The sequence below is a fragment of the Melanostigma gelatinosum genome (assembly GCF_949748355.1).
Source record: "Melanostigma gelatinosum genome assembly, chromosome: 21".
Taxonomy (NCBI): Eukaryota; Metazoa; Chordata; class Actinopteri; order Perciformes; family Zoarcidae; genus Melanostigma; species Melanostigma gelatinosum.
Window position 1 is genome coordinate 13,526,135 of NC_136654.1, and position 14,863 is coordinate 13,540,997.

Sequence of the window (14,863 nt, forward strand, 5' to 3'; positions counted from 1 at the left end):
TCGAGATGCATTCTAGGAATTGGGATGGAGCGCTGAGATTGATTTCCGGGTCACAAGGAGACACAAATTCGGGAAATGAGAACAGTCAAATGTGTTTTATGTCTAACAATACTTTCAGACTTCCTACTCTACTTTAGACTTAAATCTTTAAAATCTGGTCACAAATGGATAGTTTCATTTTTAATAAAAAGGCTCAGTTACTTCCTAAATCTGCTGGCCACTGTATAGTTTTTAGCAAACATCACTAAAAACAGGAGGAAATAGTGCATTTGTTGGGGACTATTTTCAGCGGAGGATTAATCCACATTAGGTGTTCTAGTGAGTATTTGTAGCAGCAGGACGGTGTGTGTGTGTGATTGAGTCAGAATAAACTAGTGTGTGTGTTCATGGTGATGAAGGAACAACAGTGAGGCTCATCAATGTGTTTTTAATGGAGCTCTATGGCTCAGAGGAAGAAGAAATATCAAGCTTTGATATACAAACAACACTTGTTCGTATAAATTAATTGTTGGAATTTGCTGAGAAGAAAAATATAGAATGACGACGACGACGACGACTCTGCCGGGAGCTGAGCTCTCCTCTTCCCTCCGGAGCTCCGACTGCAGTTCCTCACAGTAACTTTACGGTGGTCATCGTCCGGTGGACCTCCTGGAGGACAGCAGAGCGTGCAGCAGAATGCCTGAAGCTACAGAGACGTTAAGAGACTCCACACCGGGGAACAGCTCTCTGCCAGCTGGGATGGTGAGAAGGGTTTGGCACAGAGAGAGCAGCTGCTGGGACAATCCCTCCCCCTCGCCCCCCATCAACAACACCGTGGGTCTGGTCATCTGAAATTCTGAACACTGGGTCACAGGAATCCGTGTCTCCGCTGCCTCGGCCCCCACCGTGCCGACCACCTGCCAGCCCCGCGCCACCTTCAACTTCAGCATATCTTCAAGGTTCTCGTATCCGTACACCCCGATCACCTCCATGACCCCTGAGCTGGCCTTGCTGACCACGGGGGACAACGGACAGCTGTGGCGAAGACTGCTGGCAACCCGGTCCACACCCAGGAAATAAGCCGAGCGCAGGATGGCACCAAGATTCATCGGGTCCTGAACTCTCTCCAGAACGAGCCAGAGAGGGGGGTCTCTCCCGTTGGGCACGGCGGAGTCTCCGTCTTCGGCGAGGTAGCCCAGAGGACTCGCCTGCAGACACACCCCTTGATGTACTCGCCCAGAGGACATCTTGTCCAGATCTTTCTTGCTGACCCGCTGCACTTGAATGCCTCGCCCATGGGCCTCCTCACACACCTTTAACACGGACGCCCTGTCAGAGGCCTCGCCGTCTTTCACAAACAGTTTTCTGGCCGTCCTTCTGCTCTGAGTGAGAGCCAAGAGGCAGGGGGCGATGCCAAAGACGACCTCATAGTGGTCTTCTCTGGGGTGCAGCGTTGACTTCTGTCCCGCCATCCTCTCCTTCTCTGCAGGGAAATCATCCAGACTGAGTCTCCTGAGTTCAGAAGACACTCTGCTGTCACCCTCCCTCCTCTGATTTGGCCTCTGCAGCTCCGGGATCTCCTTTTTCCACGTTTTACTCTGACCTGACCTCTCCTGTTTCTGCCACCCATCAGATACAACAGGCTTGCGTTGGACACTGGAGGTACTCGACACCCTGCGTCGTCTCTTCCCCACAGGGTCGAAACTACTGTCCGCTGGGCACAGGAGAGACACGGAGACGTGGTGGGAGGCAAACTGAGAGTCCACTCTTGAGATTGATGCACGCTTGTGCAAACTTCTAGTCCAACCGAGGAGCAGCTTGTGCTGATGGGCCATGCTGAAGATCCACATGTTGAAATAATGGTGAATATGTCCAGAGGTACTGAGAAGAAGCGCAGCTGGCACAGAGACACGTGGTTCAACCGCCAGTGAAGTCCATTCATCCGTAAAAGTTTTGTCCGCAGGTTTCTGAGCATGCGTCATGAAGCGCTTTTTTGTTCAACCTTCAGCAACTCCTATCTGCCTCCACAGCTGACATGTTCGTGGCGTATGCAGAATATACGCACGTGCAATCCACCTACATAAAGTGCGCAACATTATGACCGGATGTCGAGCCCTTTCCCCTGCAAAATAAAAGCTGTTTTCCATTTATTGAAAATTTAATATTTTTATTAAAATGTGCAATTCCTCCTCATGCAAATAAAACAAATATGAACTAGCAATACTATTTTTGTTTGTTTTAGTTTTTTTGTTCCGCATGAATGGACTACAAATGCACTTTGTTGTGCAACCCTAAACCCTGTGTTGTACAATGACAATAAATGAACATTGGACCTAGAAATGCACAACAGTTGCAACATCAAAAAGTATTTGTACATTGAAAATGTAAGAACAAGAATATATAATGCAATGTACAACACAATATAAGATAATACAACATAATACATTGTTGAATCAGCTTGAATAAAGGACTTGTACGTGTCATGGAGTATATTTACATTGTAGTATTACTACTTGTACTGAATAAAATAATTTTGAGTATTTATTCCACCACTGCCGGTATTAAAGAAAATGTCACTGATCTATGAAATAAAGGATTTTATTTTGAAAGTTCGTGTTTCTTCCTGTAGTTCGTACGTAAACCACGTGACGTGACGCCGGCAAAAATCGGACGTCCGTTTTTTTTTATACGTACGCAATTACGTAATTTCCGGTACCGCAACACGGAAGTGTTGGAAAGAAAACAAATAATCGTTCAAATTTGTGTCGAGTGGAAGTCGGAGAAGACGCCTTAAATACCGTTTAACCTTCCGGATTACCGACTTTTTACGACGGTGAGAGCGACACACTGCCCGGGGTTCGGGTTCATACAGCTACGGTTAGATTGTTTAAAGGAACGAACTGTTGTTGGAGGATGTTGAGGCTGATTTGAGGGGCTTAAACACGGTTGGACGGAGACTTCAGGCCTCCAGTCACATTACTGACTGATGAGTAATATTTTCCAGGAAACGAAGAGGTCAACGGCTGGAGTATAGACTCTACATGAAGACCAACGTTGTTAGAAACTTACCGATACAAATAGCATTAGTACAGGAAGTATACACATATTGTACTTAAGTAAAAGTACTACTACCACACTGACAATACTGTTACAGGTAGAAATCGAACATTACATACATGTTACATAAGTTAAAGTATGTAAGTTTAATCAGGAAAATGAACTTAAAGTATTACAACTAGATAATAATAATGTATATAATATATAAATAATAACTAACAATTATTTTATTCTGGATTAATCATCTGAATATTTTCTTCTTTTATCCGTTTGTTGAGAATGGTGATAAATAATTGGGTCACAATTACCTAAAGTGACACCTGTCACAACAATCCAAACCTCAATATTATTATTATTATTACTAATAATTATTAAGTGTGTTAAAAAGAAAAGCTGCAAATCTCCATCACTGTAATACATGAAAAAAGATAGTTGTCAACTCATTTTCTTTATTGATTAATCGACTTATTGTCTCAGCTGCACATTAACATTTTCATATGTTTTCTGGGCTAAAATCTTAATTTGTGAAGTAAATCAAGCTGTCAGATTAATACAGTGAAGTAAAACATACAATGTTTCCCTCTGAGCTTTAATGGAGTTAGTAGAAAGTGACACAAGAATAAATAAAAAATCACAACAGGAGCAACATGTTCTGTCAGTTTACTAATTGATTAATTGACTCATCATGTCAGCACTAGTTGTAACAGTACCTACTGAACTTGACTGTATTGACCTTCTGTTTTGGTCAAACAGATGGACTTCCTGTTTGGGAAGAGGAAGACTCCGGAGGAGCTGCTGAGGCAGAATCAGAGGGCGCTCAACCGAGCCATGAGGGAACTGGACCGAGAGCGACAGAAACTGGAGCAGCAGGAGAAGAAGATCATCGCTGACATCAAGAAAATGGCCAAACAGGGACAAATGGTGGGAGACGAGGGAAGAATCACTTGTGTTTTATGATGAGAGAGAGATTTGTGATCTGTGTGAGATGTTTGTGATGTGTGTGTCTGTGTGTGTGTTGTGTTAATTCCTTGCAGGACGCCGTCAAGATCATGGCTAAGGATCTGGTCCGCACGCGGCGCTACGTGAAGAAGTTCATCATGATGAAAGCCAACATTCAGGCCGTCAGTCTGAAGATACAGACGCTCAAGTCCAACAACAGCATGGCTCAGGCCATGAAGGGCGTCACCAAAGCAATGGCCACCATGAACAGACAGGTCTGAACACTATGCTGTTATTTGATGGAATTTTACCCGCTAACCTCCAGATGTTGACGGTAAATATATTTTGTTCCTCTTCCACAGCTGAAACTGCCTCAGATCCAGAAGATCATGATGGAGTTTGAAAAGCAGAGTGAAATCATGGACATGAAAGAAGAGATGATGAACGACGCCATCGATGACGCCATGGGCGATGAGGACGATGAGGACGAGAGGTAAGGGCCACCTGTTGTTCCACATTTAGGGTACGATGTTAGTATAATAACAATTTATTAAAGGAATGAGAGAAAATCACAATACCTGTGTCTGTTACTCCCAGATGTCCGAAGGTAACACAATCTGTCCACCAGCACTTTGAAATATATCAGTATTTTTTTAATCCTTCAGAAAATCCAAATGTAAAAGCGTCACATTGTGTTTTTACCGGATGTTATGTGCTTGACTGGTTCTTCAGTCTCTGCTGATCAGCTAGCAGTTTCCCTCTGTTTCCAGTTATTTATACTAAGCTAAGCTAAGCTAACCGGCTGCTGGCTGTAGCTTCATATTTACCTTCTTGTCTAAATCTCATCATGAAAGCAATTGACATTGTGCACATCGCCCAAAAATGTTAAAATACTAGTCCTTACAGTTATTTTTCATGATATAATAATTACTTTCCAGAGGAATGAAAGAAAATTACAATATTTATGTCTCTTAGCCCCACATCGATCTCTCACAATACCCATAATGGCGACTAAAAGTCAGGAGGGGACAACTTAACCTGCTGCGATATTCTTAGTTAAATACATTTTATGGTGAGTGTAACACTAAACGAGTGGACTGCCCCTTTAACTCATCCTCCCACATGTTGTGAATTCACTTTTATACGTCACTGACTGTGTCTCTGCCTCGTGCACAGTGACGCCATCGTGTCCCAGGTGCTGGACGAGCTGGGTCTCAATCTGAGTGACGAACTGTCAAGTAAGAAAAATCCCATTTTCCTTTAGTCTGGTTTTTGTACGTCAGATCACTGGAGGCCCATCGTGTTGTTCATTTCAGATCTCCCGAGCACCGGGGGAAGCTTGTCGGTGGCCGGAGGAAAGAAGGTGGAGCCTCAAGCCGCCCTGGCGGACGCAGACGCCGACCTGGAGGAGCGGCTGAATAACCTCAGGAGAGACTGAACAGAGTGGTTGTTAATACCGATACAAACATACTCCAATCTCTGTGTTTAGGTTCTTTCAAAGGATTAACTGGCAGAACACTCACTGCTTCAGCTGTGTTATAAAGGTGTGTGTGGCTTTTTTGTTCTAAGGTGTGTTTTGTTTTCCATTTAATGCCTGTATAACGTATTTTATCAACAAAAAGGAAAAGCCTATGAGGGTCATTATCCTTCACACGTCTTCTGGTCTCGTTTAAGACGAAAGCCAAGTGACACAAATTCTCTGAAAGTGAAAATTGATCTGGCAGTCGGTGTAAATAATAACTTCTCAAGGAGTGATGTTTTTCACACTTTAAATTAACACTAAAAACAGAAAGTTTAAAAGAACCTAAATGAAAGTTAACAGGACAGAAGTGGATATTTTATATGTCAGCAATTTGTTTTGTATCAGGCTGGTTTGTCGTATAAAATACAGTTTGAGCCGTGATGTCGTCGGGGTTCAGCTGAAGATGGAGTACAAAGAGTGTTATCTCAACATCCTGTCTAAATTCACTAATGGGACGGTTTATTTTACACAAATATACAAAGGAAGGTATATTCAGCTGACTCTTGGAAAGTCTCCAGTGACTCGTGTCTTAGTGTTTTTGAGATCTGCAGGATTTTCACCAAATAATGAGTCAGCTGTGCTATTGTTTGTTTTTGAGAAACTGTCCAGTTTTTGATTTTCTTTATTCAATAAACTTTTTTTTCACGATTTAATGAACTGGTTGTTCAGTTTATTTATCATGAAAAGAACTTCTGAGCCTTTGAAAACAGTTTGTCTTCAGTGGCTCTGGAGTCTAATGAATAAATATCCCACAATGCAAAGCAATAGCGACAACGTTGGTGTGCAGACAGCTCTGTAGCATCAATGCTATATATATATATGCTATATATATGATATATATGCTATATATATGCTATATATATATGCTATATATATATATATACTCTATATATATACTCTATATATATATATATATATATATATATATACTCTATATATATATATATATGCTATATATATATATATATATACTCTATATATATATATATATGCTATATATATATATATAGCATATATATATATATATATATATATATGCTATATATATATGATATATATGCTATATATATATATAGCATATATATATATATATGCTATATATATATATATATATATAGCATATATATATATATATATATATGCTATATATATGATATATATGCTATATATATATATGCTATATATATATATGCTATATATATATATACTCTATATATATATACTCTATATATATATACTCTCTCTATATATATATATATATATAGTATATATATATATATATATATAGTATATATATATATATATATATATATATAGTGTGTATATATATGTATATGTGTATATATATATATATATATATATAGCATCACATCAGATTATTTTTAAATATCAAATATCTGCCCCAACTTCTTCCCATTCGATCAAACCACAAACATCCAGAATATCGTAGACATGTTAATTTTATTCCAAAAAAATGTAACTTTCAAAACTGTCAATTTGTCAACATACAATCATAGAACAATATTGAATGTACTCAACACTTCAAACATTAAATAATAAAAAAAATAACAGCCATGTTTTATGTACATTTGTTTCTGGAAGCTATGTACAAGAAAAGAAATCAACTTTTTGCATTTCCAAAAGCTGCCTCCACAGTTGCATCGCATGTTTAAAGAGGTCGAGCAGAGAAGAAAACAGTTTGTATCAGAGAGGGAGAGATTTAACCGGCAGCATGTCGAACATCTACAGAACTACAGGTAGAAAGCGTATTGATCGTCTACAACGGTTCCCTTGAACGTCAGATAACTGGAGACCAAGATGCATACACACAACCTGCCTAATATTTACTGCATGTACTGCGAAGATCAAAGCTGTACTTTGTTATTATCAGATGGCGTCGTGATGAACAGCTCTCACTGAACAGAGCAGCCACAACGTCATGCTTTCAACAACGACAGTTTGTAGCCCGATGAGCGGAGTCTTCTCCAGTCGAGGGCTGAAGCCATGCTACAGTGTTTTTTTTAATTTATTTAGAAACCGCTAAATAAGAGTCCATGCAACTCACGTTAAAAACAAACTAATAGGAACAGAGCAGGGAACAGAACACTGGGCTTTGACCACATGTCGAAGTATCCGTGCTGCTGTTTCCATGAAGCAAACCAGGAACACAGAACAATCATTTGGTTGCTTTTTTTGTAAAATTTCTCGAACTAGAACTGCGATTATTTCAGAAGAAATCATGCCGAGTGCGGCTCAAACCTCCCGATATCACACCAAACATTGATAAAGTCGTATTCGAAGTTGTGTGCCAACAGCGATAAAGGCAATACACAGCACGACAGTCAGGTTTAGATATTGTGTGGCAGGACGACCCAGAACAGAAAGTTAGTCTGCATATTGCTCGTAACGTACAGCACAAGCTCGACTTTCAGGTTTGTTTTTTTACCGCCGACATGAATGCGCTCAAGATTAGAGTCCACTTTCTCCCATCAGCTGCATAAGTGACAGAAAGCTCCACTTTTATGCGATGAGATCCGTTTTGCTGCTACAAAATGTATTTTAAACGTGTTACAGAACATGCACATGACTGTTCATAGAGTACAAACTGATGTGGCGTCTTCAAACAGGTGCTAACGCGGGGGACTGTAATCTTGTTGCATTTTAATCTCCCTTTTTATCAGAACGAGACCAAAAAACATCGAGCAATCTGCCATGCTTGTATAATATTCTGCAGATCAGCTGGTCAGTGGTGAGACTTCAGACTGAAAGCAACAGCAGTTATACATAGCGACTTGTCCCCCCCCCCCCCACACCAGGCAAGACAAATATAGCATTTTCTAATCCGGGCATGGAGTGGCATCTCTCCGCTGTCACAACAGGGCTTCACTTCCGACAGGTCCGGTGGGGAGTGTGTTTTTTGGGCACCTCGATGCGACAGCGGCTTCGGTCATCCAGCCAGGGCAGCTCGAAGTTCCTGCAGGAGGAAGAAGAAACATTTTAGTAAAACAGACTTAATGTTCAAATCACCAAAACAAGTCTTACAAACATGCTTTTACTCAATAATCTCAGCTGCTTTCACCCACTGACTTCCTCCCCATCTCTCATTTTTTGAAATTGCAACTAAAACGTCCTGCAGTGCAGAATCACCAGAGTAATAGATGATCAATAACTTTATGGATCATGCCACGATGAGCTAACCTCACAGTAAAGACAGACTTACTGTTGTGAGAGTTTTGGCAGCGGCCGGCCAAACGCAACCACAGGCAGGAAGGGAGTGATCACGATCGTTTCAACTGGCAGAAACAAAAGAATAAAGTTTAAAAAAAACAACCCACTGATGTTGCTAAATTGTGTATTAAGTTATGCAGATGTACCATCTTCCGTGTCGGGATAGAAGGACGAGAGCTCTGGCTCCGTCTCCGGGACGACCTTCTTCCGGTTCATGCGCTGCTGCAGACGCTGAAACATGCGCTGCTCTCTGATTCGCTGGATGTCCCACCTGAGGACACAGACCGTCGATGAAAACGGCAGTAAGAGGAAAGAACGAGAGAGAAATCTTGACTTATAGCTGGGGAGAACTCCTAATTATTTGTAGCTTAAGACTTCACTGAGAACTGAATCTCGAGACTCCAGTATTTACATGTTTTGGTGAGAATCAAGTAATACGTTTTCACACATTGTAAGCCTTTAAAGTTCATCCTCAAAGCTGGACCGTGTGTATAAAGTGTAGTAAATATACATACAAACATACAAATAGGGCCCCGTGCCACGTAAGTGGTTCAGCAAAGTCGATCAAATGTCCTATTAGCCAGCCGACATTAATGAGATGATTGATGTTAGGCTATCTCGGTTTCTCCAAGGCTGATCCGCTCTCAAACTGTCTCGTTAATTCGAACCAGACGATCGGGATCAGGATGATTGCGCGTGCTCGTCCTACGTCAAAAGGGGGAAGCGTCGATCACCGAAACCATGATGTTCTAACAGTACAATGTCAAATAAAGTCAAAGAAAGAGCCTCTTTTTACTCCGCTGACGAGCAGGAGATGATCATGAACGCATATGAGGATTTCAAGACCGTAATCACGGCAAAATCGAACACCGCCACCGCTGCGAGGGCGAGACAGGAAGCACAGCAAAATATCACAGACAAGTTCAATGCGTAAGTGTTGGGAAAATGTATCGGCTAATTTGAATGCCTCATCACCCCAATCAATCAGATTATATGTCTTTAAATGTGCCTGCTGGCAGTAGACTTCATGAATGCATCATCCAATGAGATCTTATAGCGAAAATAATTATCTCAACTCTTTCAGAATAAGTAGATAAAAACAAGCCCAAAGAGTATCTAACTGATACGAATTAATATGAGGATATATGTACTGTATGCCCTTATGTATCATGTAGCCTACTATATATATGTACATGTATGTGTAGATTACCATATATCACTAGTTTGAATGCGTGTGTGAGAATCTGTTGATGGGCGGATCAGTATGTGTATTATTCATAATCAGACATTCAATCAATTGAAGCAGTGAAAATAAATAGTGTGTGATTCTCTCTATTCTTATCATGAGTCCACCTTCATCATTTTCTACAATAATGATATGCTGGTGTACTAATAACACGGTCACATCATTATGAGTGCTTTAACCCCATGTATGCACCGCAGCCATCAAGAGGACATGAGAGCAAGTACACACTAAGCACACACACAATTCAGAATGGTAGTCAATACAATATGTGCCATGGTAATGTAATGAACACATCCATAAGTTTATTAAGCGCCAAATAAACTTCACGAACAGCACGGCATGCAGCGGCTTTCCCCATGTTCTCCGCATCGCCGACACTGTACAAAAATGTAGCACTCGCAGAACAGCACAAGGCTGCATCCAGTCTGTGAGACAGTCAGTGCTCGGCTGCGGCGTTCAATGTACGGCTCGAGAAGGTCTGTAAATAAATGATTCCTTGTCAGCAGAATCGATAGCGCTCGTATAGGAAGTCATCGTGATGTGATAACGGATCTTGGCGATGTGGAAGAACTCTCTCCATATAAAACGCTCATCTAACTAATATCGTTCCTTCATCAATGGGATCTCTGAGGAAGGGAGCTGCACATTAATGCAATAGAGGCTTCTTAGTTTGCTCCGCTGGTTTTAATGGATCACCGTGTGTCACACTTTACATGCATTTCCCGAACTCCCGTATAACCCCCAGTATATGCGCAAGCGCATTAGACTGCCGTATATGACAGGAGCTGCCATTTTTTCCGGGGGAGTGACCAGCTTATCCAGCTACCTTCACTGAGCCTGCGCTGGAGCAGGTTCAAGCTTTTGGATGTGTTGCCGAACCGAAAAGCCTGATCTACGTCATCTTATCCTGAAAAGTATCCGGCTAACTAAGTTAGACACGTACGTGGCACGGGGCCCTGGTAAAGAAGGAAACTAGAGCCAGAAGATTCATTGGTCACCTCTCACTGATACATCAGCACTCATGTTGGTTTTCTTGTTTTGCGCTGGTATCAGTGTTACTTCTTACACACTTTTATCCTATTCCCCATATTAAATGAAATTACAAGCTTGTCCTCACCAAAACCAGAGCTTAGTGTTTATCACAGTGATGTATACTAAGTTTAGGTTTTATGGGCTGCATTGTTGTTTATATTTAAGCTTCCTGTTTCTTTGTGTTATTTAAAAGTTGTTTTTGACGTTATGATGTATTTTCCAACTACATTGAGGTTTTAACTGTTATAATATTTTGTAAAATTTCCCGTTTACTCCTCAACTGTTTAATAACCAACTTAAGGGACCCTTAAAAAATCATAAACAAATATTGTCAGATAACATTATGATCTGATTCTTTAATCTCCAGTATTGAGTATGAATCAAGCTCTGGTCAAACCTCAAAAACAAACATTCATTCAAATCTCAGATAAAAGAACTGAAGTCGGTGTTCGGTACCTTTTCCTCCTCTTCTCATCCAACTCCAGCTTCGAGTGGCGTTTCAAAAACACATTGTCGTCCAGCGGCTGGATGGGAAGTCACACGAGTAATTCATGAGTTAACTGCTTTTGGATTTTAAGTGAGATAACTTTTATTAACATTTAAGATGCAGCTCACCTCGGGCGGTATAAAGGAGGGGTCCTCGTCCAGAGGCTCGATAGGATTTTCTCTCCACGATGGAACTAAGAGGAAGAGAGGCGGGAAATCAAGTCATTCAGAGACAGAGCATTCGGGACATTTGATGGATAAAATGATTAGAAGATGGGATATAGGTCACGCTTACAAACAATCAGCATATCATGTACTACATGAGGAGTCCACTCACTGGCCACCTCTTCTTCCTTTTTAGGGGAAGTCTCACGCAGAGGCGAAAGAGGAGGTTGGTTCCAGCAACAGAGGTACATCTCTGTAGTAGACATGAAGGGCAGGTCTTCAATCTGACCGCTCAGCTCGGGCTCCTCTTTGCACGGGAGCATGAGGTCCCGTTCTGACCCCGACCGCATGGGAACGCTCTTCTCCGGGGTTTCCTTACTGCGCAGCTCTCTCTGATTGGGAGAGCCCGGCTGAATTTCAGACTTCTGGGGGCTGAGCTTGGAGCTTTTGCCTCGTGATTTCTGGACTTTTGCATCTCCAAAGCAAGATTTCCTGCGTGTGCAAAGAGAAGAATTAAGAGTCATGAACTCTTCCGCTTTTGAATATTGCACAGAGAAAATGTTAAACTGTGGCAGGATGTAGATTCTCCTTTCCTGCATGCATTTAATTAATGTAGTTTGATTTAATACTACAAGTCAAATGAGAAACGCTCAGTGCTGTCTGCTATTTCCTTTACCTCTTTTGACCTTTACCACCCCGACTAAACTGGAGCGGAGTGGCCGTGTTGGGCTGCGAACCCTCCTCGACATCCATATCCCACATGTCCTCTTTGTCGGGGGTCCATGGCTCCAGGGGCTGGAAAAGGCGCTTGTCGCGTGGCGGGTCCTTCTTAGTCAGCTGCAGGCGACGCTCCATGCGCTCAATACGCGCAAGAAGCTGCAAGAGAAGAAGACAGAGACAAAATAAACGTAACTTTAAATATATAAATCCACACATTATGACACATTAATAGCAGATACAAATATATTTTACATACAGTCTCCTTGTCTGCTTTGAGCTCATCTATCTCCTTGTCCTTGGACTGCAGCTGCTGTTGCTGTTGTTCAATGAGGTCCAGTTGGAGGAGGAGAATCTGCCGGAGGCAGTTGGCCTGTGTGTGGGGATTGGCGGGGGTCTTCCTGATGTTCCTCCACTTGCCTTCAGAGGAGAGCTCAATGGATGCGGTGCCGAGGACTCCGGGGAGGACAACCCCCTTCACGCTGTCATCTGCACCTGCATCTTTGGGGTTGTTGTTCAGAGCCATCTGAGGGTTATCCATATTGTCAGCAGAGAGGGGTTTGCCTTTCACTGGGGTTCCCTCACCCCCCATTTGTCTCACCGGGGACAATATCCCCACACTGTTACGGTCTCCTTGAACTACTTCTGCAACCGTGGGCGCGAGGGACACTTTGCTTGTCATGTAATTCTGCTCTAAGTCTCTGGATCTGCTCGGGATCTCGCCCCAGTGTGCGTTTTCAACATCTATGACGAAGTCGCAGGACTCCCTCTTGATGCTCACGGGTCTCGCTTGGTCGAAGTCGGTGGTGTCTGCGTCCTGCTTGAATCCCGTATGTGGAAACAGTGTGGACCTCAGAGTCATGACGACCACGACGGCTGTCTCATCCTGCAGCGCCTCGGCGGTGCATGTCAACCACAGCTACCTCCCATGAGAACTTGACAGCTGCTCGTCCTACAAAACAAAAAGCCGATTTGTCGTGTTATTGTCTGTTCAAATGGAGGCAAGCAGTCTCTGAGCTAGTAGTAAAATATACGACTCATACTTGGGACAAACCGTAGAGAACCAAAGCAGCGACACAGTGCCTGATCCTGGGCATCCTTTTCCTAAAAATCGAAATAGAAGCTAAGCTACATTAGCAGTGTAATAGAAGTTCTCGGAAGCTAATTCAGACACAAACTAGATTTAAAACTCAGTGTGGTGCGTCATGGGTGGACATTTCAGTGAGAGTGCTTCAAACAAGAGGACTCGGGAGTGGCTGTGTACGACACTGCCTCCATTTGCCTCCATTTTGGTTCTCGCGAAATCATGAAAAACAATAACAAGCTAGCTAGCTAGCTAGGCTAACGTTTAGCCGGTTCGTTTTAACCAACAGAAACGCACTTCCGGGAGCCACGCAGTTATAACGACAAAGTGTAATACAACACTAACAATCGGACAGACGTGTTTTGTACTAAAAATGTATTTATATATGTATTTATTACCTTGACTGTTATTGAAGTCCACCTGCAACTGTCTTCATGTTCCCTCCTCAAGACTTGTTTTAAAGCGCCGACTACTGCGCATGCGTAATTTGTTGGATGGCAATTTATTGTGTTTTGGACGTTTTTGACGTTGAGGAGCAGCCAGCAGGGGGCGACAAAGTACACGCAGTACACATTATACTACGATTATGTAATGATGATACTACTGTTATGATGTAATGAACTGTGGAAGAATAAAGTAAGTGCAGTTACTCAAGTGCTGAAGGACACATTTTTACTTTTGTACTTTAGTATCAACATTGTATGAGACTCTGTACTTCTAATCCACTACATCTAAGAGACAAATATTGCACTTTTAAGATAAGAGAGACTTTATTGTCTGCTATATTTATACAGTGCAGTACAGTATAAATTTCAACAAAGTTGTGTTACCCTGATCCCATTGCAAAACAACAACAAAAAAGAAGAAATGAACATGAGATGCAAACAACAAGATACAAAAGCAGAACAAGACATGGTACAAATATATAGTGCAAACGTGCAGCACAATACACACATAAATACAAATCGTTTAAATATAAATACAGGTAATAATTGTATGGTTTGTGTTGTTTTTCTTTTGATCAAAACATAGCAGTCACCAATAGCAATACATGCTTAGAATTTAAGAAAAGTATTTATTTTTCTATTATTGTATTTTCGAAAAACCCTTTTGTCATATTGATAATACAACTGTGGTTCTGAAGCAGTATTGGAAGAAGTATTTATTGATTGATTCTATCAATAAATACTGTGTATCTTTGATGGCAGAAAAAAGTATAGAAAAAGAAATAATAATAATAATCTTTTTTTCTTCTGCTTTTTTTCCACCAGCAAAAATAAAATGTAAATAGATATATATTTTTCGGGGGGTGGATTTTATTTTAATTTAATTGAAATATTATTTTAATGTTATTTTAATGTTATTTTAATGTTATTTTAATGTTATTTTAATATTATTTTAATATTAT

At 41.4% G+C, this 14,863-nt stretch overlaps 3 protein-coding genes across 4 annotated transcripts; 1 reads left to right on the forward strand and 2 right to left on the reverse strand.

The window, feature by feature from the left end:
- Positions 1 to 407: 407 nt before the first annotated feature.
- On the reverse strand, positions 408 to 2,050 carry mrm1 (mitochondrial rRNA methyltransferase 1 homolog). Its single transcript, XM_079293498.1, has one exon. It carries the CDS (start codon positions 1,959 to 1,961, stop codon positions 630 to 632), a length of 1,332 nt encoding a protein of 443 aa, XP_079149624.1. The 5' UTR covers positions 1,962 to 2,050; the 3' UTR covers positions 408 to 629.
- A 640-nt stretch (positions 2,051 to 2,690) lies between these two features.
- On the forward strand, positions 2,691 to 6,150 carry chmp2a (charged multivesicular body protein 2A). Its single transcript, XM_079292788.1, has 6 exons — positions 2,691 to 2,812; positions 3,790 to 3,957; positions 4,071 to 4,250; positions 4,338 to 4,468; positions 5,152 to 5,213; positions 5,292 to 6,150. Exons 2-6 carry the CDS (start codon positions 3,790 to 3,792, stop codon positions 5,411 to 5,413), a joined length of 663 nt encoding a protein of 220 aa, XP_079148914.1. The 5' UTR covers positions 2,691 to 2,812; the 3' UTR covers positions 5,414 to 6,150.
- Positions 6,151 to 6,947: 797 nt separating this feature from the next.
- On the reverse strand, positions 6,948 to 13,907 carry msl1b (MSL complex subunit 1b). Of its 2 annotated transcripts, none has more exons than XM_079293326.1 (9): positions 13,854 to 13,907; positions 12,631 to 13,323; positions 12,331 to 12,530; positions 11,827 to 12,146; positions 11,619 to 11,683; positions 11,460 to 11,527; positions 8,872 to 8,996; positions 8,718 to 8,790; positions 6,948 to 8,471 (listed from the first exon to the last, which is right to left on the reverse strand). In XM_079293326.1, exons 2-9 carry the CDS (start codon positions 13,231 to 13,233, stop codon positions 8,381 to 8,383), a joined length of 1,545 nt encoding a protein of 514 aa, XP_079149452.1. In that variant the 5' UTR covers positions 13,234 to 13,323; positions 13,854 to 13,907; the 3' UTR covers positions 6,948 to 8,380. The 2 variants fall into 2 exon arrangements, with proteins under 2 accessions (XP_079149452.1, XP_079149451.1); XM_079293325.1 differs by having other exon boundaries at positions 11,785 to 12,146.
- Positions 13,908 to 14,863: the final 956 nt, after the last annotated feature.

Coding starts and splice junctions, on each gene's coding strand:
- chmp2a (XM_079292788.1), top strand. CDS start 3,790: ATGGACTTCCTGTTTGGGAAGAGGAAGACTCCGGAGGAGCTGCTGAGG. Junction 3,958..4,070: donor TGGCCAAACAGGGACAAATG/GTGGGAGACGAG, acceptor AATTCCTTGCAG/GACGCCGTCAAGATCATGGC. Junction 5,214..5,291: donor TCTGAGTGACGAACTGTCAA/GTAAGAAAAATC, acceptor TGTTCATTTCAG/ATCTCCCGAGCACCGGGGGA.
- msl1b (XM_079293325.1), bottom strand. CDS start 13,233: ATGACTCTGAGGTCCACACTGTTTCCACATACGGGATTCAAGCAGGAC. Junction 11,684..11,784: donor ACATGATATGCTGATTGTTT/GTAAGCGTGACC, acceptor TCTTCCTCTTAG/TTCCATCGTGGAGAGAAAAT. Junction 8,997..11,459: donor GATGAGAAGAGGAGGAAAAG/GTACCGAACACC, acceptor CTGTGTCCTCAG/GTGGGACATCCAGCGAATCA.
- mrm1 (XM_079293498.1), bottom strand. CDS start 1,961: ATGACGCATGCTCAGAAACCTGCGGACAAAACTTTTACGGATGAATGG.